This window comes from Zosterops lateralis, assembly GCF_965231275.1.
Source record: "Zosterops lateralis genome assembly, chromosome: 1".
Taxonomy (NCBI): domain Eukaryota; kingdom Metazoa; phylum Chordata; class Aves; order Passeriformes; family Zosteropidae; genus Zosterops; species Zosterops lateralis.
The window spans coordinates 47,381,339-47,406,729 of record NC_139762.1 but is presented as its reverse complement, the minus strand read 5'-3'; the positions used below and the strand labels follow the sequence as shown (position 1 = coordinate 47,406,729).

General features: G+C 41.9%; 1 protein-coding gene across 8 annotated transcripts in view; it reads right to left on the bottom strand.

Moving 5' to 3' along the window:
- The window catches only part of BBS9 (Bardet-Biedl syndrome 9), a 292,981-nt gene that overhangs the window by 259,253 nt on the left and 8,337 nt on the right, over nt 1–25,391 (bottom strand). For all 8 annotated transcript variants that reach the window (XM_083855192.1, XM_083855190.1, XM_083855193.1 and 5 more), the window contains exon 5: nt 24,681–24,794. In XM_083855192.1, coding sequence (XP_083711318.1) covers nt 24,681–24,794 — 114 coding nt within the window. The remainder of the gene's footprint in view (nt 1–24,680; nt 24,795–25,391) is intronic.

Here is a 25,391-nt window from a genome sequence, read left to right as displayed (position 1 = left end):
ACACTGACTGGGTGCTTTTCTGCTGGAATTGAAAAATCCCATACAATGGGAAGGAAATAAAAAGAGAGTAGTAGATAGGAAGAGGAGAACTTTAGGAGAAACTGAAAGTGTTTAAGGAAAACACTAAGTCCTTATTCTACTGATGTTAGCTTTATTTATGTCCTAAACCATTCTGGATATTAAAGCATTGCAGTAAAATTCATAAGTCCCAACACAAGAAATGCTCTCTCTGAACAGCACTCTGTGTAAGGAGCCTCTCTGGTCAAGTTATAGTAAAGCATGGAACCAGAGCTGCCACAAGAAAAAAAAGTCCTTGCTTCTCTCACCCAGCCTACTGTATTCTAACCTCTTGTAGATTTCTGCCTGCCATAAAGCATAAGGAGGATTTCAGATGGAAAGAGCATCTTGAACTATTGAAATATCTCCAAAGGCCAGTCAGCCCTCACTCACACAATTAATCCCTTAGAGACTTGTCATATACTCCCTTGTTCTTGATTCAAGTCTTACCACAGAAGATGACATAGTTAAATCATGGGACTTGGGAATGATGCCTTTAAATCTCATATTAACCTGAGGTGGTGGAAGGACTCTTAGGAAAAATACTAGTATAGTTCAAAGGAATAGGATAGACCAGCGTGCAGTATAAAGATCTCAAAGTATCATAGCTACAACATCCAATATACTAAAATTCCTACTGAAAGACACATAGTATTTGGTACTGTGTACACATGCCAGGCAAAGTCTCTTCCCCTAAACAGATTATAGTACAAAAATTTGCTTATTACAGCTTCCATATTAAGCAAATTATTTTCTCTACAATTAAAAGTGGATGTTTCCACCTAGTGCAAGAAACAGTCTCAGTAAAAATGTTCAGGCAGCTGTGAAAGCAGTGTCACTCAAAGTTACTCTTTTTTTTAATGCAGAAGATTAATTTTAGATAGCATAAATAGAGGCGGTCTTGAGAATGGCTGTATGTGTGGATATAGCCTGAATAATGACAAGAGATGGGTAAGAGATGGGTAAGAGATGGGTAAGATTCTTCTATTTAAATCCTGTTTGTTGCCATAACTTGTTCAGTAACTACTTTTCAGGCCCTAGCAGCTGCAGAAATCTTCTAGGAGCCTTGCATTCATACAAGCATTACGACACTGGCACACACTTTTTCTAAAGCAAGTAGGAGAAATTCCAGTCTGTGAACCTTTCTGCTCTCATCTGAAGTTATACAACTGTCATACATTATAAATACTACAGAACATCTTACTGAACTAGCAAATCTTCCACAAACAAGTACTGTCACCAGTTGCCCTTTGAAATCAGTAAATTTGACTGAATAGTTCAGGCACATTGATGTTTTTAGGGAATCATAAATCAACAGCAGACCTTTCACTGAGTTAAGCTGAAGCTGAATACATGCCCTATTTTTCAATTTTTAGATACTTTCAAAAGTTATCAGTAAGATCTTAAGTCACCATCATAAAATAAATCTATCAACTTTAAAATTCCATTTTAAACAGACCTGAAAACTCACAATGAAACAGAACTACATGATCCCTCTTTTCTCCTACTTCTCCTTTTATAGTCTCCTTAGACTGAGAAGCTTCATGACTGCTAAGCACTTCTCAAAGCTCTTTGATGAATGAAGCTCTGTCTCAGAAGGATGATGAGTGAGTCCAGAGCTTATGGGTTAGGATTAAAGGACAAACTATTAAGGGTTACAGTGTTGTGGGTGATTGCTAAAGGCTGCCTGAGGGGGAGGAGGAAGCAGATGAGGTCTTATACAGACAGCTGGAAGTACTCTCACAGCCACAGGCCCTGGTTCTTATGGAGGACTTCAACCACCTGGACATCTGCTGAAAGAACCGCACAGTGAGACATAAACAACCCAGGAGGTTCTTGGAAAGCTCTGACCATCATTTTCTGGCACTGGTAGTGAAGGAGCCAACTAGGAAACTGCACCTTTACTAACAAACACAGAATGTATGGTTAGAAATGTGAAGGTTGGGGGCATCATTGGCTAGAGTGACCATGAGATCATTAGTACCCTGTGAGGAAGAAGCGGGTCAGTGAGTAGGATCACAACCCTGGACTTCAGGACTGCTAACTTTGGCCTCTTCATGGACCTTCTTGAAGAATCCCAGGGGAACGTGCCCTAGAGGGACAAGGGGTCCAAGACAGTTGGTCCAAGCAGTTCCATGACGAAGGACCTGGGCGAAACAGCAAGATGAGCCAGAAGTGTGCCCTTGTGGCCAAAAATGACATGTTATCCTAGGATGCATTAGGAAGAGCATTGCCAGCAGGCTGAGGGAGGTGTTCCTGCTCCTCTATTCTGCCCTGGTGAGGCACATCTGGAGTGCTGTGTCCAGTTCTGGGATCTTGAGTATAAGAGCATTATGGAGATCCTGAAGCAGGTCCAGGGGAGAGCAACAAGGATGATTAAGGGATAAGGTCATCTCTCCTGTGAGGATACGCTGAGGGAGCTGAGCCTATTTAGCTTCAGGAAGATGACTGAGAGGAGCCCTCATGAACATATATAAGTATCTGAAGGGAGAGTGTGTCAAGAAGGATGGACGGAGATTTTTCCCAGTGGTGCCAACCAGTAGGATGAGAGGCAATGGGCAGAAACTGATGTACACAGAAGTTCCACTTGAACACAAGGAAGAACTTCTTTACTGTGAGGCCATGGCTGAGCATTGGACCAATCTGCCCAGACAGATTGTGGAGTCTTCTGCTCTGGAAATATTCAAAAGTCATCTGGAAACAACCCCAAGTAACATGCTCTAGGGACAAGCAGGGTTTGTGAACTAGATGACCTCTAGGCATACCTTCCAACTTTACCCCCTTTGTGTGATTATTTACCAATTTTTTTAGCTAAAGAATTGTTAAAGATATGCACTGAAGAATAATCTCCAGAATAACTGCAGTCACAGCCAAAGAACTCATTGAGAATATTTATAACAAAGTCCGATGGTCAGAAGCTTACAAAAGCTCACAAAAGTGAGGGTTTACTGTATAGAGTATTAGATGAAAGTCCAATATATCTTCCAATATACCCTAAAAATTTAGAAATAAACAACTTGACTTAATTTGCTAAAAAACACCACGGAAACATAGCCACTTTTCATATTCAAGTCATTTGTCTACATATATCCTAGGCTAGTAACCAACATACAGAAAAGCTTAACTCTTACTTTGTGGTCAAATGAGTCAGTGAATTACATCTCTATCAAAAAAATCATCATCCTATTAATTTCCTTCTTGGCAATCTCAGAAAAGACATCACAGGTTTAACAAGCAGGAACAATTTGTTATCCTGTATTTTAAGACTTTTGGAAACACACTGAGAACACTCAAATGAGAAGTTGGCTGTAAAGGGGATGATTGCTGATCTGGGCCAGGCTGGCCATCAATCAGTGGATGGTGAGCAACTGTACTGTGCATTATTTGTTTTTCTTGGGTTCTATTTCTCTCTTCTTTTTATTACTATTATCATCATACTTTACTTCAAATTTTGAACTGTTCTTGTCTCAACCCACAGGTTTTACCTTTTTCTGATTCTTTTCCCCATTCCACCAGGGTGAAGTGGGAGAAAGTGAGTGAGCAGCTGCATGGTACTTAGGGACTAAGCTACCACAATTATGTAGTAGAGTGATTATTTGCACCAAACGTAATAACCCAAAATAAAATTAGTATAAAGCATTATAGCTTGTACAAGACATATTTCAACCCTCTATGAAAAGCAACTAATGAGAGCTTGGTGACTCTCCAAACAAATTCCTATAGGTTGGAGACTTTTTTTTGTAACAGAGTAATCACTGATGACCACTGGAAAAATAAACAAAAGCTACATACACACACTTCTGAAAGACTTTTTGAGAAGACAAAATAGACTAAATAATTAGGAACTAAAACTCCATTCTTTTGGAGGAAAAACTATGGGGCAACAAACAAATCTTACAGACAAATGCATTCCCATGAAATGCTGGAACATTTAAATAAGAAAGTACATATGTAAATAATAAAGCTGCACATAGGTTTGAAGTAACAGAAAATTCATCATGCCAAATTATTTATTAGACAGGAAAATAACATATACTGCATTTCTAAACTTTAGAGACAGCATCTCTAAACTGAAATAAAACATCTGATGTGATCTCAGACAATTGACTCACAGGAAACCAGAGAATGGCAGGCAATAGCACTAAGAAGAGTCTGGAGATTAGAATAGGATGATGAATTAATATGAGTCAACAATATGTCATCAAAAAGACAAAAGACAGATTAGGTCATAATTAATATACATGTCCTATTAAAAACATATGAGGTAATTATTGTTCTGCCTTGGACCTCACTGACTCTTGGCAGGAGCACTGCAGAAGCCATAACCCCACACGTAAGATAAAAACCATTTTATACTACCAGTGCACAGTGACTGCACATTTTTGGGTACCAAAATTGGAAATTTAAAAGAAGCGTCATATAGAATTTACCGAAGTTTTGAAAAAGAAGTCTATCACTTACATATACAACTGCTCCCAAAGTTATGTACTTCTGCAATTGATCTTACTTCACTTAAATTATAGTTCTTTTTTTAAACAAATTGCTGATTAAGAAATTTATTTAGGAATTTATAATTGTGATAAAGTTCTGGCATACTGAAGGCAATGAGAAATTTTATTTCAGTTAGGCTGTGATCATTAGGCTACAATCATTATTGTTAAGAAGAGCTGAAGGAAGTAAAAGGAAACAGATGGTAGGAAATTCAGAGAATATTTTCCTTGACTATTTTTTCATTCACTTGTTCAATTTAGAGAAGAGGTTCTAACTCAATTATTAAGAGAAAAAAAAATTTTAAAAACACTAAGTTTTCCGAAGTTGAATGAGAAACCATTTAGAAATAGCCATCAGCAGATCTATTCCATGAAAAAATTTCAAAGCCCAAACCTTTCCAAAAATCTACCCTTATGCAGAAGCAATTTAACAGGAAGGCAACCATTAAATATTATGTTCCTTAACAGAACTAGCCAATAAATCAAAGTCTGAATTTATACTGCTCCAGTATTTAAACATAGTCATAAGAATAATTTCACCTTACAGCATAAAACTCAGCTGATAATTTTTTTTTCTGACTAACACCTAATAAAATTTATTCTTGCAGAATTGTAGAAAAGTTAAACACAGTCTACCCTCCTCAAGAAGTTTCCTGTTACAAGGTTGCATGGTTTATGCATATGTTGTATTTCATTATTAAAAGAATTCCTCCATATAGCACCCTCTTTGTTGTAACACTCAAACATACTTTGCCTCTAGGCCAGTGCTATAATAAAAGTAAAATGAATTCAAAGCCATTTGCTGAGAAAATGATAGGTTCAAGGTATTTTCACACTTTTCTGCTTGTAACATTTTTGTGTCAAAGCTGTGTTTTCTTTTTTCCTTCCCTTTGCTATTGTTTTATTATCTGGTTTTATTGGTGCAGTTTCCATGAAACAACTTCAAATAAATCTGAATTATTCTGAAAGCTGACTTAAGGCATTAAGGTTTCAGGTGAAAATGTAAATTTCAATGTCTGTGCTTATTAGGGGAAGCCAATACTAAATGTTATAAATGCAAAGGCAAATTTCAGGTTAATAAATGACAATTTATTAATAACAGAATATCGAGCACCTGAAAAAGAGAAAAACCACAATAATAGGAAATTGTCAGCGCGCGCTGGGTGGATAGAGGTCTGCACCGATGTACCAGACGCCCTAGTCCACGCCAGTGCAGCTCTCAGTCCACCGTTTTATAGGAATTTTCTGCCCTTAGGCAGTCCAGGTGTCCAAGGTGGGTTGAATAGTCCGGATTTCTTTTCGATGGCCCTCCCGGACCTCATTAAGTCTAGTTGTCTCATTCCGGGAAGGCTCCTTTCTTATGTCAATTCCAAAAGTCCGTCTTATGTTGATTTCATTCCGCTTGTGGCACCAGAAGGTTGGTGAAATTGGCATCGTCGTCAGGAAGGAATTTCTCCTTGCCTTGGTGAGGAAGTGATTCTTATCAGGGTTGGCCAGTGTCTTTTGTCTAAGTTGATGACCTTCGTCCTGTCTTTTCAACTGAGATTAGCAGACTGAGAGAGAACGGTTACCCTTCTATTGGATTTTACAATTTTACTTTAGCTTTGTTTCATTATACATCGAATTATTATTTTATACACGAATTTTTACCCTATTTTTATCACAGTCCCCCACCTAATAATTCATCAAATTAAAAATTCGCTTTTCTCCCTTTATTGACCTCAATTTTAGTTTAAAAAGTCACATTCTTCCCAGTCCTCCTGGGAGGATTCATCACCTTGTTGGAGCTTCCGCTCCTTTTCGAATTCCCTTAGGGCCTCTGCAGCCCTTCTTTTACCTTTTTCTTCCTCAAGTTTCATTATTTTGGACACAGTTTTCCCTTGTGCTGCCTCTGGATCCATGGGAAGGGATGCTATTTGCATCCCTTGGACGACTGAATGTATCAGTCGAATGAAACAAGGGATCAGACACGGGAGGAAGACAATGCCTGCAATGGAGCACGTTATAAAGAATATTACCTTCTTCCACCATTCCCCCTGTCCGAACAGCTGGTCCCACCATGAAGCCTGAAGAATTGAATTCCACTTCTGGACTGGCACATGTGCCACCTTTTTTATTTCCTGTGCTAACCCTTTGATAGTCTCCCCATAGTCATCGATTTCGATGCAGCATTCTGATTCATTGAATCTGCCGCAGACCCCTCCTTCCTCTGCTAGCAGGTAGTCCAGGGCAAGCCGATTTTGATACACAAAAGCCCTCATTTGTGAATGCTGTTTTGCCAGGAGTTCCAAGGCCTCTGAGGTGTGGTTAGAAACCACTTCTACCACTGCTTGCAGCCGAATTAACCTATTCAGGAGGTAAATAGGTGTTCGATATCCCCAACTGCCATCGTTAGCCCAGGTGGCTGGCCCATAATACTCAATGATTCTTTCAGCGGGCCACTCCTCCTCCCCCCATTTCTGGTTGCCTCCGGCTATGGGTAACACTCGTCTTATCTCCCTTCTCTGTCGGTTTAATGTTTCGAACAGAGGAGCTCCTAACAAACTGCTTTCGGCTCTGGGCAAGGTGAAAAAGAAGGGTCTTATCATTCCTAGGGTACAGGACCCCTTCCATTTCCGGGGAAGTTCGCTATAGGCCTTCTTTCCACAAATCCAATATATCCCATCTGGAGCTTTCCAGCCTATATTGGTTCTACCCGGCTCGTCCCAGTACTCTCTCAGTCCCGCTAGTGCCTGAAATGGATTAGCCCCGGGACTTTTGTGCCAACAAAGTCCCATAGTCTCAAACCACTCACAATCTTTTTCTCGAATTTGGCTCCAATATCCGGCGGGTGGTTCAGGTTGCCAGACCCGTGTTTTGTCATTCACCGTTAGGGTATTTATGCAAGGAGTATAACCCACCAGGTCGGTGAACTCCTTCCCCTCCCGGCTGATGCAGATAGTTCCTACTATCCTTTTTTCCAAAATCCATCCCTCCGGTCTCTTTACTATTTTTGACAATTTAGAGCTTTCCCATTTTAGAAGTTGTTCCGGGGCTAATCCTTCTCCTTTCCAGGGCCACCTTTCGGCTGACTTTAATCCCCCACAAATCCAGCAATCCGTCAGCCCCAATTCAGTGGCTATCTCCTGCATTAGTTCTACAAAGAGGTTTTGGTTAGGGGCCGGAAATCCCCCATCCCCGTATTGCCTTTCCAATTGCTCGTACTGTTCACTGAGCGATTTCAACCTTTCCTGCTCAATTCTCCTCTTTCTGGCCTCAGCTTCCTTTCTCCTGAGTTCCAATGTTACCTGTTTCATTTTACTTTCAGGGTCCATCCCTTCCTCGTCCCTTGAAAAACAAAAAACTTGGTCAAACTGCAAACACACACGCTTATCTCCCGGAGGCAATAACTCGAAAATGATGGGTTCTGAGTCCAAGAAACCCGTTTCCTCATGTTTGAGATTCCTCCCTTCCCAATACAATTTTCCACCCATATTACATATTTTTAGTTTCGCTTTGTCGTAGCACAGGGGGTTCACCTTATAGTAGGCAAGGAAGGTAGATTGCCTTTTTCCTCCCATCCATACAGTTTTGTTACATTGTTGACATGTTGGTACCGGGTGAGGAGTTTCGAGCTCCCGCCTTCGTCTAACGAGTGAGTGAGCAGGATCCTTGAACAGCCCGCCCTTAGGACTTGCCCCTGAGCGTTGGCACCGGACCCTTCCTTCTAATTCACAAAGGTGAAATCGAGTGCCATTAGCCCAACAATCACCCAACTGCCTTTTTAGAGGACAATCCATTATCGGCCCGGTTTCTGGTGCTGTTAAGCACCATTCACACTTCGCGGGAGGATTCTCCCCCAGGAGCGCCCCTGGAAGGGCCCCCTTGGCCCAGCACACGGCTAGGCTCAGGACCGTCAGGATTCCCCACCGAAAAACCCCTCTGCCTTGCCCATCGCCCGTATGGGAACATACGGCGGGGTAAACCATCTTCCCGACAGCAAGGGTTTGCTTCAGGGGCCCGTGTGGTCCTGATGGCAAACCTTCTCTTATAGGTTGCCCACCGGGATAATTTGATTGTATCTCCTCGGCAAGGTACCTTGATGGTCCTCCGGCACTCAATTGCTAAGGGTTCTGCTTTAGCGTCCAATTTTCCCTTTATTCCCTTTTTGAAAATCTGATACCACTCAGGAGAATCTAATTCAAAAAGTCCGGCCCGAGTGGCAAGTACTAAGAGGCGGTCTGTGTTAACCTGCTCCTCGATTAGACAGTTAGTGCACAGACCTTTAGGTCGACTCCCTCTCCAGCAATGGGTGACCCAAACTTGTTTACAGTACACGCATTCAAAGTGAATGAAAGGAAAGCACTCACAACTTGGGGTATTACAACTTATCTGGTCGGTCATCTAGGTTGACGCCTGAGTTTGATTTTGAGCTCTCCAGGAGGGGTGGTGACCTTCCAGTCCGAGGCTTTTGGGTCCTTGATCTTTTTCACCCTTGATGAATGAGTCCAACCCTTCTCAGCAGTTCGAACTGCGGTGTCAGTGGTGAGTAGTACCAGGAACGGTCCTTCCCACTGCGGGGCGAGAGGAATCTCTTTCCAAGTCCTGATTAACACTTTATCTCCGGGCCGAATCTGATGAATCGCAAATCCGAGAGGGGCACTTTGGGGGATGAGTCCACGCCTTCTGAGCTCCTGTAAATTTTTGTTTACAGTGATGAGATAAGGTTGTAACTGCACATCCTCGACTCGGGGATGTCCCACAGGCATTCCGTGTTTGTATGGCATCCCATACAACATTTCAAAGGGGGACAGTCCCGTATCAGAATGAGGCATGGTTCTTATGTTCAACAAAGCAAGGGGAAGGCATTTTACCCAACACATCTTAGTTTCCAGCATGAGTTTTGCCAACTGAGTTTTTAAGGTCTGATTCATTCTTTCTACTTGCCCTGAACTTTGAGGGTGCCAGGGGGTGTGATATTGCCATCTGATTCCCAAGGCCTCGGTTAATTGTTTTATGATTTTCGAGGTAAAATGAGTCCCTTGATCTGAATCTATGCAATCCACGATTCCGTACCTGGGGACTATTTCCTCTAATAATACTTTGGAAACCGTTTGAGCCGTGGCTTTTGCCCTTGGGTACGCCTCTACCCAATGTGTCAATTTGTCCACAATAACCAATAAGTACCTATACCTCCTGACCTTTGGTAATTCAGTGAAATCCACCTGGATCCTTTCAAACGGCCGGTATGAAAGAGGACGACCTCCCCAAGCCGCTTGTCTGGATCTGGATCGATTCACTTTCTGGCAAGTCACGCACCCCTGTACCTCTTGTTTTGCCAACTCAAAGATCCCCTTGCACCCAAAGAATTTCAGAAACTGGTCAGCCAATGCCCGTGTTCCCCAGTGGGTCTGTTCGTGCAGGCGTCTCAGGATCCCTCTGGCCACCCCTTTCGGGACCAATTCCCTTCCATCCGGTAATTTCCATTTTCCCATCTCCAATGCCCCTCCCATCTCCTTAAATCCTTCAATGTCCCTTTCAGAGGGACATATTTGGATTCCGGAGTTTTCCTCCCCAATCACCTCGGGGATTCTTACTGTGAGTAATGCTGCCCTTTTTGCCTCTTGGTCAGCCAGGTTATTCCCACGCGTCTGAAATTGCAATCCGATCTGATGCCCTTTCACATGCACTACCGCAATCTCTTTTGGTTCCCTGATTGCCTCTAAGATTTGTCGAATCATTTCGCCGTGGACCAAACCTTTCCCTTTTGTGTTTATCAAGCCCCTTTCTTCCCAAATTTTCCCAAAAGTGTGAACCACCCCAAACGCATACCGAGAATCAGTGAATATGGTCCCCTTCTTTCCCTTTAACCCTTTGAGAGCTCTCAGCAGAGCATAAAGCTCACAAGCCTGGGCCGACCATTCGGGTCTTAGGGGACCCGATTCCACCACTCTTCCTGTTCTGCCATCCACCACTGCGTATCCTGATTTTCTTTTCCCCTCGACTACTCTTGCCGACCCATCCACAAACCATTTCTCTCCCCCCTCCAATTCCTGATCCTCCAAATCTGATCTTACTTTTGTCTGAAGTTCCACGATCTCAGCACAATCATGCAATAGTTCCTCAGAAAGGTCTCCAAACATGAACTGTGCAGGGTTTTGTGCCGAGGTGGTTTTCAACTCCAATCCTGGGGAGCTGATTAGGATGGCTTCATATTTCAGAAGCCTGGAATCGGTCAGCCACTTTTCCGCTTTTTGTTGCAGAATGTTTCTCACATTGTGAGGGGTGTAAACTACCAGAGAGGCTCCGAAGGTAATCTTTCTCGCCTCTTCCACCAGGAGTGCCACTGCAACTATAGTCTGCAAACACGTAGGCCAACCTCGACTCACAGGATCCAGGATTTTTGACAAAAATCCTATGGGTTTCTTTTTGCTGGCCCATTCCTGAGTCAGGACTCCCTGTGCAGTTTGCCCACTAACATCTACAAACAACTGGAATTCTTTATTCACATCTGGAAGGGTCAGTACTGGGGCTGTCATGAGAACCTCTTTTAATTTTTGAAAATCTAATTCATCCTGTTCGGTCCACTTCACCCTGTCGGTGTTTAATCTTTCATACAGAAATTTTACCTTTTCACTGAAACCCTCAATCCACTGCCTGCAGTATCCCAGGAGCCCTAATAATTGGCGTATTTGCCTTTTAGTTTTTGGCGCGGGCAATGCTATAATTCCCGCGACTCTCTCAGGGTCCAATTTTTTTTTCCCTTGGGACAGCCAATGCCCCAGGTACTTCACTTCGGGCTCCGTGAACTGCAGTTTGGATTTTGAAACTTTCAGACCCTTAGCTCCAATAAAGTTTAACAATTCCACTGTACATTCCCTCACCCGCTCCTCTGAAGATCCTGCTATTAGCAGATCATCCACATACTGCAGCAATTTCGTCCCTGCCTTTGGGGTAAACTGAGTCAAGAGGTGCTCCAGGGCCTGCCCGAATAGATTAGGGGATTCTACAAATCCTTGCGGAAGCACTGTCCATCTCAACTGCTGTTTTCTGTTGGTATCGGGGTCCTCCCACTGAAAAGCAAAGTAATCCCTGCTTTTCTCATCCAAAGGGCAAGTCCAAAATGCATCCTTCAGGTCAATCACACTATACCACACATCCTCAGGCGTGAGCCGATTCAACAAAGTATACGGATTGGCCACTACCGGAAATCTAGTCCTAGTTCGGGCATTCACTGCCCTCAAATCCTGAACTAACCGATAGCTTCCATCTGCCTTCTTTACAGCCAGTATAGGGGTGTTATGGGGGGACATGCATGGCTCTATTGTTCCTCCCCTCAAGAGGTCATCAATAACCTGCTTCAATCCCTTTCTCCCTTCCAGGGGAATGGGATACTGTTTGACCCGTATAGGGTCCTCGGGGTTCTCGATTATAATATGAATGGGGTCTATTTCTAGCTTCCCCACCTCCCCTTTAGAGTGCCATACCTCTGGATTGATGTCTGCCTCATCCTTCTCAGTGAGTTTAAACATTTTCACCACAAGATCGGAACTTCTTACAACTATGCTAATTCCAAGGGCGATAATCATATCTCTCCCTAGCAAGTTGTAATCAGCTTCCTCTACCAACAACAAATTCCCTAGGCAGACTTTATTTTCTGATTCAATTTCCACGCTTTCTATCACAGGTACTCTAAAGGGATCCCCTTTTGCACCCACCACCACAACTTTCTCCTTACCGACCGTGCACCCTATTGGTAGATTTTGTAAAGTGCTCCTTTCTGCCCCGGTATCCACCAGAAAAACGGTTTCTTGACGCTGGGGACCTACTTTTAGTTTTACCAGGGGCTCGTTAGATGTCCTGGTCCCCAAGGTGAAGAGCCCCTGACACCCCTAATCTTCCTGAAATACTTTTTCATCTTTCATTCTCTTTTTGCAGTCCCTCCGAAGGTGTCCTACCCTTTTGCAATAGTAGCACTCGGGCAGTTCCCTTCTTGTGTCTGGGGCTGCTTTTCGGGGGCCTTGAGACTTTCGGGGTAAGGTTTTATATTTCCCCGAAGCCTGTTCCTGTCTCTGGACCTCCTTCACCGCAGCTACCAAAACCTTAGCTTGTACTTTCTGTTTTTCATCCTCCCTCCTCATGTATATTTTCTGGGCTTCCCGCAACAATTCCTGCAAGCTTTTGTCCTGCCAACCCTCTATCTTTTCCAATTTTCTCCGAATGTCCTCCCATGACTTTGCCACAAACTGAGTTTTGAGCAGAACTTCCCCCACAGGGGAATTAGGGTCCGTCCCAGAATATATCTGTAGACTTCGCCTTAATCGCTCAATCCATTCAGTGGGGGATTCATCTTTCCCCTGACATTCATTGAAAACCTTGCTAATGTTCTGACCCCTTGGGACAGCTTCCCGGATGCCCTGAATTATGATGTTCCTTAGATCTATCATGCTCCTTCTCCCGTCCTCTGTTTGTGCATTCCAGTTTGGGCTAGAGCTGGGCCACTTTTGATCCCCAGGTGTCCCCTGTGGGTTCCTCCGGTCCCAGTCTCTGATACCCGCCTGTTTTATCATCTCTCTTTCCTCACTATTGAATAAAGACCTCAGGATTGCCATCAGGTCCTCATATGTATAAATGCTGCTCCCTAGGAACTCATCCAACCTGTCCGCCACACCAAAAGGATCATCCAACAATCGCCCCATTTCCTTTTTGAACGCTCTTACGTCTCCTGTGTTGAGAGGCACATTTACAAATCCAATGATCCCTGGGGCAGTTGGTACTTCCCTTAATGGAAGTAAACTGTGTCCCACATTCTCATTCTCTCCCCATTCATCACCCACCATCCTTGCTTTCAATCGGGTTCTGCTAGCAGGGGGAGAACTGGTAGCAGTGGGTTGTCTCCCTTTCCCGGACTGCGGGGGCGGGACTGCCGCCTGTGCAGCAGAGGGGGGTCTTTCCTCCGCTCGGAGCAACCCTGGTGGCGGCGGAAAAGGTGACCGAGAGTGCCCCCAAGCTGGCGCAGACGGGATCTCAGAGGGGGCTCCCGTGGCCATGGCATCTATCAGCGGGGGCACCGCCGACGGACCCAGGCCAGACGGGAGAGGCAGGAGCGGGGGTGGCAGTGAGGGAGCTGCCAGTGGGGACAATGGAGGGGAGGCATGACTCCCCACCTGAGATGCCTGTGCCCCCAAAAGCTGGTTTGGAGGATCGGAAGGGGCTGTGGGCACCACTTGCTCTGGAGAGGGTGGGGAATTCAGCCCAATGTAGGGAGGTGGGAGGTGATCTAGGGGCTCCCAGGGCTCGGTCCCGGTTCCGGGCCGCCCTTTCTGTTTTATCGGGAACAAACCAGCTCGGGTGTTTAGCCAAAGCCGGGCGTATTCCTTCTCCTCGGGGTCCGAGGGGCTCTTGTTTGTCACATAGCGATTTAACTTACTACATGTCCAGCTTTCAAATGATCCCATTACTGGCCACGTGAGGTGTTCCCCCAATTTCTCTCCACCCCACACATCCATGCAATAGTAAATCATTCTTTCCTTAGATTTCTCTTTCCTCTGTGGACAATCTCCCCAATGCTCCAACATCCACCCCAAGGGACTATTTCGAGGGATTTTCATGGTTCCCTTTCCCTTACCAGTGGGGGGTCTTTCTGGGGTTTTTTTCTGGGGCTTACTCTTTTTCTGTCCCATGTTTCGCGAATTTCCTTACCAAATCTTCGAAATTCCCTGCAAGTCGACTTTTCTGCCTGTGCGTTGTGTCTCTGGTTGTTTCTCAGGGGATGGGGCTTTTCGATCACTCCCCCTCCAGCGAGCTGTGCCGAGGGTTCCTGATCGGTTCTCTAATCCTTTCGGATTTTCTTTGGACCCTTACCTTGGTCCGCTGGCAAAAAGGGTTTACCGATTCCCGAGCTCAACAGGACGTACCCTTCCCCTTTTTGCCCACTCCGTGATCGGTCCCCGAGACTTCCCTCGTCCCGGTTTTGACGAGCAATGCAAGAGAGTTTCACACGAAATCGCTTCCTTCGCGGCCGACCGCTCCCCTCGCGGGAAAAGACGGAACTGCGACCTTGAAGTCCACACTCGCTTCGTGATCAGATCACGTCTCACACACTCGCCCAATCACCCGCTCAACCAGCAGTACTTACAGCTCCTTTTCCTGCGTGGATGTCTTCGTGCACGTAGACGTTTTACGAGCAATTGCAAGCCGCGGCTTTTCCGAAGGCCCTTTGCCTTCCCGAGCTCTCTTTGCCCCCGGATCCGTTCTTTCCCCTGTCCTATTTTTGTGGTTTTCTCGCTCCTAAATTTGGTTCGGAGGTTCGGGTGGAGCCGCGGGGTCTCCTCACTCACCAGGCCGCCGAAATCAGCGGGGGTACCCCCCTGGATCGCAGGTCCCCGCAGCTTCCTCCGAATCCGAGTCACGGCACCAAATCTGTTATAAATGCAAAGGCAAATTTCAGGTTAATAAATGACAATTTATTAATAACAGAATATCGAGCACCTGAAAAAGAGAAAAACCACAATAATAGGAAATTGTCAGCGCGCGCTGGGTGGATAGAGGTCTGCACCGATGTACCAGACGCCCTAGTCCACGCCAGTGCAGCTCTCAGTCCACCGTTTTATAGGAATTTTCTGCCCTTAGGCAGTCCAGGTGTCCAAGGTGGGTTGAATAGTCCGGATTTCTTTTCGATGGCCCTCCCGGACCTCATTAAGTCTAGTTGTCTCATTCCGGGAAGGCTCCTTTCTTATGTCAATTCCAAAAGTCCGTCTTATGTTGATTTCATTCCGCTTGTGGCACCAGAAGGTTGGTGAAATTGGCATCGTCGTCAGGAAGGAATTTCTCCTTGCCTTGGTGAGGAAGTGATTCTTATCAGGGTTGGCCAGTGTCTTTTGTCTAAGTTGATGACCTTCGTCCTGTCTTTTCAACTGAGATTAGCAGACTGAGAGAGAACAGTTACCCTTCTATTGGATTTTACAATTTTACTTTAGCTTTGTTTCATTATACATCGAATTATTATTTTATACACGAATTTTTACCCTATTTTTATCACACTAAATCATTTATCAACTCATTTTAAGAGTTATAGAAAACTGCGGTTAATTCACTTAACTATTAGATAACACAAGTGCGTGGAATCACATAAAGCAGTAACAGTGCCTTTGCAGAGCAAAACCATTCTGTAAGTAAATGCCATTCAAAAATAATTCAGCAGTTAAGAAAGTAAAGTTATTAAACTATGATTTCTGCCTGTCACTAAATAAAATTAGTATTCTATTCAAGAACAACCCAACAGATTGGGTCCCCCATTGGTAAGCTATCAATATGCTACTTCTTTAGTTATTAGAAGATGGAAAAAATCTTTAAAACTGAAAAATAGAAAATTTAAAAAAAAAAAAAAAAAAAAAAAAAAAAAAAAAGAAAGAAAACTGGAAGTATTCAGAGTCTTTATAAAGCCATCTTAATGTACCACTTATTCCCCGAAAAACAACCATAATGCTCATCTGAAAAAGGGCATTCTCCTACTAGAGTATGTGATCATTCACACACTACTTAAGCACTTCAGAGAGCAGCTCAGGAAACCTGCACGTCATTCACCAGTCCTCAAATCAGACAACTTCAGTATTCACTCCTTACACACCATTGTTTGTTCATATATGAGCTACTACCCTGCCCAGCATTCAGTGTAATGCACAACTGACCACAGGAAATTTATGTGATAATCTGTAAAGCTGCCTAAGTTTCAAGTAACAGTGGCTTTATTTTTACTTTAAAGCCCTTCTCTATTCTTTACATTACTTCAGCAGAAATTTATTGCATAAACTTTCCTCAAACATAAGTCACATCTGACTCAAGGCGAGCAAGGCAAAGAATGAAATTGTGGCCTGATCTGCAAACTTTTTCAAAGAAGAAATAAGGGCACTTTTCTTCCACTATAAAAAGCATAATGCCATCATTTCTTATAAGCAGGTTCCACACCAGTAAATCTCTCTTTTTAAGAACAGTCAGGCACAAGAAGTACATTGACTGTTTCTCAAGATGTAGAAGGACTTAAACTAACACTATAAAAGTGGCTAAGTCCTAACTCATCCAACAGAAAATGGTAAAGTAGGAGTAAGAGTCATTTTCCAAACTACTGTCTTCTTTCGCAAATTTTCCTACAGGCAGGAAAACATACCATGTCTAAATACCTTCAATATGGACATGACAAAGTCAAGGCACAGGTGAGAGTTTATTCTGTAGATTGTAGGGACAAAATTAAGGTAACTTCAGCACCAATTATCTAAACATCATGTTAGGAAAAGGCAATAAAATTTAATTATGAAGTAATATGAATTCAATTGCACTGAGTCAAAAATGAGTTTTGCTTCATGCCCATTCCCTGCAAATCTTTTACTGCGCCAATATGCAAATTAATGAGATTCTTAAGCAGCTGATAATTATCTAAACTAATATCTGTGGGATTATGCATCTATAATTGTTTTAATATTTTTACATGAAGATGGTTTACTACTACTATTCCATACAACTGATGTCAACAATGGTAAATTGATTAACCCAAAATTCTGCACAGATAGAACAGACCCAATTCATCACTATTTTAATTAAAATAATTAGACCTACATGATTTTGGTGTAACCATAAAAAAAACAAAACATAGGAATGATATAAAATTATGACCAAATTATATTAATCATAAAATGTAACAATACTGGCTCAAAATCCAACCATTACCTTGCTACCAGAAAAAAAAAATCTTCTCACTGTTTTTCGATTAACATTGTTTTAACTTTATTAAGACTAAACAATATATAGGAATATTGCTTAATAAGACTTGACTATTTCTACATTAATACCAGATTTATGCCTTAGAAACTGAACCAGAGGCACACTGGGTGATGAAGAAGAAAAGAACTCTCGACTAAAATACCACATCCAGTTCACTTGCTTCACTCCATTCCTATCTTTAACAATGGAAAACACACAACGTATTTATCAGAAGCTTCCAATCAGCAGTGACTTTCAACCAGCAAAAAAAAATTTCCATTACTTAGGGTTTACCAGCAAAATACAACATTTTAAATTACTTATGGAGACAAACTTTTAGAAGAGCATGTTGTTATAGGACAAAGGGTAAAGGTTTTAATAAAAAGGAGTTGATTTGGATTAGACATAAGGAGGTTGGTAAAACACTGGAACAGATTGTGCACTAAGGCAATGGATGCACCATCCCTGGAAATATTCAGGATCAGACTGGACAGGTCTCAAAGCAACTTGGTCTAGTTGATGATGTCACTGCTCAGTGCACAGACCCACTAGGTCAGGTTGCTCAAGGGGCCCATCCAAACTAGCCTTCAAAAATCCCAGGGATGGGACACCTCTCTTTTAGTATAAAACCATGTCTTATTGCTATCTGCCCTTGTAAAAAGTCACACTCCCTCTACTCTGTAAGCGCCTTTTAAATACTGTAAAACCCCAACAACGTCTCCCTAGAGCCTTTCCTCCAGCCTGAAAAATCCCAGTTGTCTCAGAGATATTTGAAGAAGAGATGTTCCATCCCTCTGATGTTTTTTGCGGACCTTCTCTGGACCTGTCCCAACAGTTCCATGTCTTTTCTGTGATGAGGACTCCAGAACTACAAGCAGCACTCAGGTGGGGTCTCACAAGGGAGACAATCACCATCCTCACCCTAATGGTCACGCTGCTTTTGATGCAGACAAGGACACACTTGACCTTCAAGTCTGTGAGTGCAAACTACTGCCTCACATCCAGGTTTTCATCCATGAGAACACCCAAGTTCTTCTCCATAGGGCTGTTCTCAATGAGTTCATCTCCCCATCAGTACTCATGTCTGGGATTGTCCAGACACAGGTGCAGCACCTTGCACTTGGACTTGCTGAACTTTGTCAGGTTCCCATGGGCCCACTTCTCAAGCTTGTCCAGGTGCCACTGGACAGCATCCCATCCTTCAGGTGCATCAACCACACCACACAGCTTGGTGTCATCTGCAAACTTGCTAAAGGTGCACTCATTCCCACTGTCCCCCTTGACAAAGACACCTAAGAGCACTGATAGCAAGACAGAGCCCCTAAGACACACCACTTGTCATCAGCCTCCCCCTGGAGATAGAGCCATTGACCACAACTCTCTTTCCGCATCCATCCAGCCAATTCCTTATCCACCAAATAGTCCATCCAGCAAATCCACATCTCTCCAGTTTGGAGTTAAGGATGCCACGTGGGCCCACATCAAACACCTTAGTGAAGCCTAGGTAGATGATATTCATTCATTGTCCTTTGTCGAACATTTGGAGCAGTAATTCCATCACAGAAAGCCACCAGATTGGTCAGATATGATTTGCCCTTAGTGAAGCCATGCCTTAACATTGCTTCCAGGATGATGTGCTCCATAATTTTCCCAGGAACAGAAGAAAGGCTCACTAGTCTGTAGTTCCCCAGATCTTCCTTTCTCCTCTTATTAAAAATAGGAAAGGTATTTCCCTTTTTCAAGTTACCAGGACTTTGCCTACTGCCATGACTTTTCAAATATAATGGAGAGTGGCTTTGCAACATCAGTCAGTTCCCACATCCACCCTGGGATGGATGTCATCAGGCCCCACAGACACTTGCGGCTATTCAGTTTCATCAAGTAGTCCCAAACGTGCTCTTTGCTTACAGCAGGAGGGACTTGGCCCTCTCAACTCCCACTCGATGTTCAGGGACTTGAGAGATGTAGGAAACTTGACTGTCATAGAAGACTGAAGCAAAAAATTCATTGAGTACCTCAGTCTTCTCTATATCTGTTGTTACTGGTTCTCTCTTGTCATTTACTAGGGAGTACATCCTCCTTGGCCTTTTTTTTTCTGGCATTGTATACTTAAAGAATAGCTTTGTGTTATTTTTCACATCCTTCACCAAGTCCTGTTCCATCAGTGCTTTGACTTTCTTGATCTCATCCCTACACATGTGAACAATACCCCTGTACTTTCCCCAGGTCACCTGCCTTCTGTTTCCACTGGTTGTGTATTCCTTTCTTACTTCTCAGTTTGAGGATGAGATGCTTGCTCACTTATGCCAGTGTCTGCCCTACCTTGCTTGATTTCTCACACATTGCAATGGAGAGCTTTGTGCTCTAAGAAAAGTGACAGCTCTGGTCCGCTACTTTGTCCCTAAGGACAGTTTTTCAGGGCATCTCATTCACCAACTCCTTAGGCATCTGGAAGTTCACTCTTCCAAAGCTGAGGGTCCTAACTTTGCTTCTTACCAAGACCATGCTCCTTGAGATCACAAATTCAACCAGGCCAGGGTTGCCACAGCCCAAGCTGCCTCCAAACTTAACCTCTCTAATGAGCTCATCATCTTAAGGTATGAGCTTGAGCCAAATACCAGGTCATTGGTATTTGACTCATAAAGACTTAGAACAAACTACAGATGTGAAAATAGAAAATATTTTCCAAGCCAATGTAAACTATAAGCAAACATCACTTCATCTAATGACAGTTGAATTCTTAGCACAGAAGTCTCTGGTGGAGTAATTGCATGATGCCATAATAGTACAACCTGACCTTATAAAACTTATGTGATGAATGGGTTTATAAAAAGTAAAATTTTTGTAAAGCTGAGTCCTCACCATAAGTAAGGATGCAACATAAATCATAAAGACACATGTATCTTCACCTTCATTTTCTTTAAAAAAAAAAAAAAGACAGCTTAAGGTAGAGTACCCTCAAGGTCTTTAAATTTTATATCTGAAGTAAACCATGAAGTTTACAATCTGTTCATTACTTAAGAGCTGTGACATTTTGTGGCTAGGCTAAGAGTTCACTTGGTTGAAAACCAGGGTTCAGCATAATTGACTCATGATTTTATCATGAGTCATCCTTTCTGAAATGACCCATATGCTAGAATTGGAGCACTGGAGCACAAACTCAACTTATAGCTCTAAGACCATGAGGAAGAGTTCAGAAAAATAAAAAGGAGACATGCATTCTAAACAATGAAGGTAGTGTTTTAAAGTTAAGTTCAACTTTTCAAAGTCTGGGCTAACAATACTGATTTTTTTTAATATAAAATCAATAGCTGATCTTTCTATGTATGACCCTTCTTGATAGTTTCTTGTTTTCATTTTAGCACCAGTGTTCAGAGGCAGGAACAAATGTGTAGCTAAAGCACAAAAGAAATTTAAATATCCACATTATAATCCTTTGCCACAGATTTTAAAGTTCTAAGTCACAACCAACTCTGCCTACACTGTGCTTGACTTCTATATTTTCATCTTTGTAGGTGTTTTCCATTTACTATTTTTAAACATTTCCATTAGCTTTGTTTAGAATTCTAGCAAAACTTACAAGGGAATTCATAGTTATTTCTCACACCCCTGGGTCTTTAACAGTTCTGCTGAAAGTAAGAGTCAATTTCATTTCACCCTTTTGCTAAAGTTCTACAACCAACAGAATACATTTTGTTTCGATCAATAAAAGACTTTTAGCTGTAGAGGTTTTCAGAAAGTGCTTTTGTACTTTCTATACCTCACTAAGTGTTGCAGTAAATACACCTGTAGAATCAGCTCAAGAATAAACGTAGCTCTAGAAATGCTGACCGGTAACTGTTGTAAGAGGACCATCTAGTGGTGACAACCACAATTCACACTCTGCTATTTTTATGAAAAATGTACACTGTTAATCTGTGCAAGACACTGGTCAGCTTCTCAGACTTTAGGGTTTTTATTCCACAGCTTTAGTAGTTTCTTTTATTTAGGTTTCAACCTTCTATGATGAGAATAAATTTTGTTTAAATCTGTTGTTTTTTCATCTGTTCCTCTTAGGAGAACATCTGTCTCAATTCTTCCACATGTGAAAATTGCTCATAGATCAAATCATTAATCTGAAGACAGTAGTAAGAATGAAATTTAGAAACTAGACTACAAAACAGGTTTCTTTACTTCACAATACTCCCCACAGAGAAATCACTAATAGCTTTTTTCTTAATACAAGAGATAAAAACAACAGTTGAGAAGTGACAGTTGTACACTGTATGTTTTACATCTCCATCAGATTTCAGCAAAAGAGATGTGCTGCCAAAATATTTCAACAGTGTAAGCTTGCCATAAACTAACATGGACAGAACATCAAAAACTTCAATTGAAGATGCTGAATGAGAACACAATACACATGGTGGTGTATGTTTCTGTTGTAAAACAATTCCAGAGACATTAAAATCATCCTGAGCTCTTGCATTCTGTGAAAGGTACCCTTGAAGATCTGCCATTTTCTGACTTCTGGTCCCTGAGGGCCATTTCATAAGGGGTCCAACTAACTCATTGAAGAGTGGGAAGTTTGCTTGCCCAAAGTTCGTGGTCCTGACTTTACTTTTCACCTGTCCCATACCCCTCAGGACTGCAAACTCTTTTTTTTTCTTTTTCTTTTGTCAGTGTTAAATAATATGGCTGAGTAGAATGCACTGCTTTACCACTGAAAGTATAGGATTAAGACCTCCATTAAAAAAAAAAAGGCATAACCTTCAGCAAGAGGAATCTGAGCAAGACTGAGCAACTTCATAGATCAAGCTCTCTATGTCAACTCCTACAGCATTCTTTGCTTACTCAGATGAAAACTCCTGTTCCTGGGGGACTGACATTCACCCTCCTCCCCAGCCCTCCCATGGTGTGCTTTCCCTGTGTGCACACTTTCCTCCTTCTGTTCAACTGCCATTCTCCTGCGTCTGCTTCAGTAGCTCTGTGAACATGACCTGTGAAGGGCCTCTTTAACCCTCACATTGTTTCAAACATGCTTGAGTATAACAGTAAGACACATATTAGTCATAGTAGTAACAGATGGCAATAAATGCAAAAACTCTCCCTGGTATTTTCTTATTCTACTTCCAGACTGTGATGCAGAAGACAGACTGTTAGCAGAGCAAGCTCATTGCTGCAGGCTTACAGCACCACCATGAACCTCTACTGAAGGTGAGAGACACACTTAGCAGAAGCCTGAAAAGAATTCCAGAGAAGCCTGTGGAAGGCTGATGGCAAAAAAAAAAAAAACCAAAAAAGTTTGTTTATTTATTTACAGACTCTCAATGGCACACCAGAACATCTGCCAAACACAGATATACACAGATAGCATGGCAGGCTAGATCAGGACAGGCATTTGTTTACTAAAATTAACAGCACTTGATAGACCTCCCTTTTGGTTCATTCCGGCTGGTCTTGCAAGATGGAAATAAAACCACAGTACCATCCTTCATAAGCCTCAAAGACAGAACAAGATATTAAAAACAGTACTTAAAAAAAACTGAAATAGATTCACTGCAAAAGGCTTGGAGGAAGATTAAAAGCATGTCCTTGATAAGAAATCTACTCAGATAGTCCAGGAAAGCCACATAAAAAGAACATTCAGTCCAGAAATTTACCAAAAAAAGAATATTCCTTCATTTCCCAAAAAGAACTTTCCCCAGTGACCTTTTTGCCAATTTCTCTGATGCTTCAACACATGCCTTACCTAGCCTCCTATCAAGTACCTGAACATTCACTATAATTTTCCTAGATTTAGGTCTTAAACAGAAAGCATCTTGATCTTACAACATGAACATCTATTATTCATTACATAACATAAATCCCTGTCTTCTTTGTTTATTTATGACTTGAGATCATTTTTTGTCCAACAGTAATAAACACACATATGTGAACTGGAACATGGTGAAGAAAAAAGGAAAAGGTAGTTAGCACAACATGCTAACACAGGAAACTCAGAAAAGTTTACAGAACTTACCAGAGTTCCTTCTACTGTTCTTGCTGCTTTGTCAGGATTGGCCCTCATTTTAACCATCCTAGGTGTTGAAAACTGTTTGGCTTGCTGAATAGGTTCTAGGGTAAACATTACCTCCTGTCTCCCTAGTTTGCAAAGACACACCTTCTTCATCAGATTACTTACATCCACTACAGCTCATGAGATCAGTCTGGCATCAAGACTGAGCTGGTAGCCAGAACTCCACAGTAAACAAACATGCATGTTAAAAATCCAGAGACTTTCTTCTGCAGAACTGCGTGGTGGTACATGTTTGTTTTATTCTTTCTGAACCATTCCAGACACTCAAAACACTTAGTTTACTATCCCCTATCCATTTGTTACTGCAACTCCACTGTAGAATGTCAGAGAACATTATTCCCTCTTCTCAGATTTAGGAACCTCTGTATTGTCTTTGTGTATTCTGCTTTTAACAGGAACATGCCCATACCACATACACTCACTCCTCAAGATGCTCATAGCCCTTATACCTTCTCACCCCACATGAGTTGCCCATTTTCCCCAAGGCAGCTGTAAGAAATTAGTAGGTGAAAAATCTCTTCAGTCAGTAAGGATTTTGGTCAGCTGAATTTAAGCCCAGGGACAAGCCTGAGTTTAGGGTAAGGCATTGTAGCATTATTACTGGAAGGTTATTACAGGCACAGAATTGAGGGACTGTCTGCATATATTTGCCATATTGATGGAGGAGACTTTCTGCCTTGGAAAGTGACTTATCACTCTGCCAACAGTTTAGTGACACTACTTTTGCTGATGACTGCCACCCCCCAAATATTTTTGGGCAATCTTTACTTCTGAAGAAAAAGAGATGTTATGCAAAACAAATCTAAATGATTCCACATCAGAACACAAAAACAAGTTCAAAAAAAGCCTGATATCTATTAAACTTGTTCAAATCTACAAATACACCATAAATATTATTGCCCACTGTTCTGTTTTCCCAATCTAAGTTAAAGTAGTTTTCTTAGAAGTCTGCATTACGTATGTTTCAAGACACTTGATACCTTAGGTTCAGCAAAAGATGTTAACTTTTTAACTTGTCCACAATAAGCAAGCGCAGAAAAGTAAGACAGAATTAAAGTACAGAAGAAAACATTTTTAGATGTTGAAATATTTTACAAGAGAAGAGCCAGGAATTTTGTCACATTTTTTTAAAATCAATATTATCCTTGTAAACTCATATCCAGTTCAAAATGTGAGAAAAAAAACTACTCTGCATTTAATATTCTTCACTTATTTTTAATATGCATCAGATAAAAAGTACCATCATGCATAGAATGATGTTTTGCTCTAGACAGCAGCATCATGCTGCCTTTCAAAATTCAGTTAAACAACTAATTATAAAGAATATACAATGAGCTTACCTTTTACACCACCAAATGGGCCATAAGTCATATTACAAGCAGTTCTCTGAAGATTGTGCTCATACATCAGTTTAATCTGATATTGGTTCCCATGCTCCACATTCCCCTGAGTTCCTACAAAAAAAAAAAACAAAGGGTAAATATTTATTAATTTGAACCACACAAGGAGTATCAGTGTAAACAATCTGAAAAAAATGTAACTTAATTTCTAGTGACTTTTAAGATATATAGGCTCACACTGCTGCTATCTGAGAAAAAAAATCACCAAGCTACAAAATTCCTAAATGCCAGAACCAGAAATAAGGTCTTATTATATTAAACATGGTATAAAGCCTCACAAAAGGCTGAGATTTTATTACTTAAATGTATTTTTCACATTGGGCACACCTCTAAGATCAGAAAAAAAGCTTTGACTCCCCCTGCTCAAAGGGGAATTCTTATGATTCTCTAGCTATTTGGTAAATATACTACATCTAACAGCCAGCTTCAGCTGCAATAGTCTTTGTCTCAAATTAAGATGTAGCTAGTCATTAGCTACAATTTGACAAAGCTGTGTTTAGGGCACACTCATCACCTGCCTTTACTTTGCCTGAAATTGAATGGACTGATCAGCAATGCAAAGATAAAGACAAACATATGGTAAAAACATAATTCTGTGATATACATCACATTCTCTGAAAAGGTCTGCATGAATTTTAACTTCCTGACTCC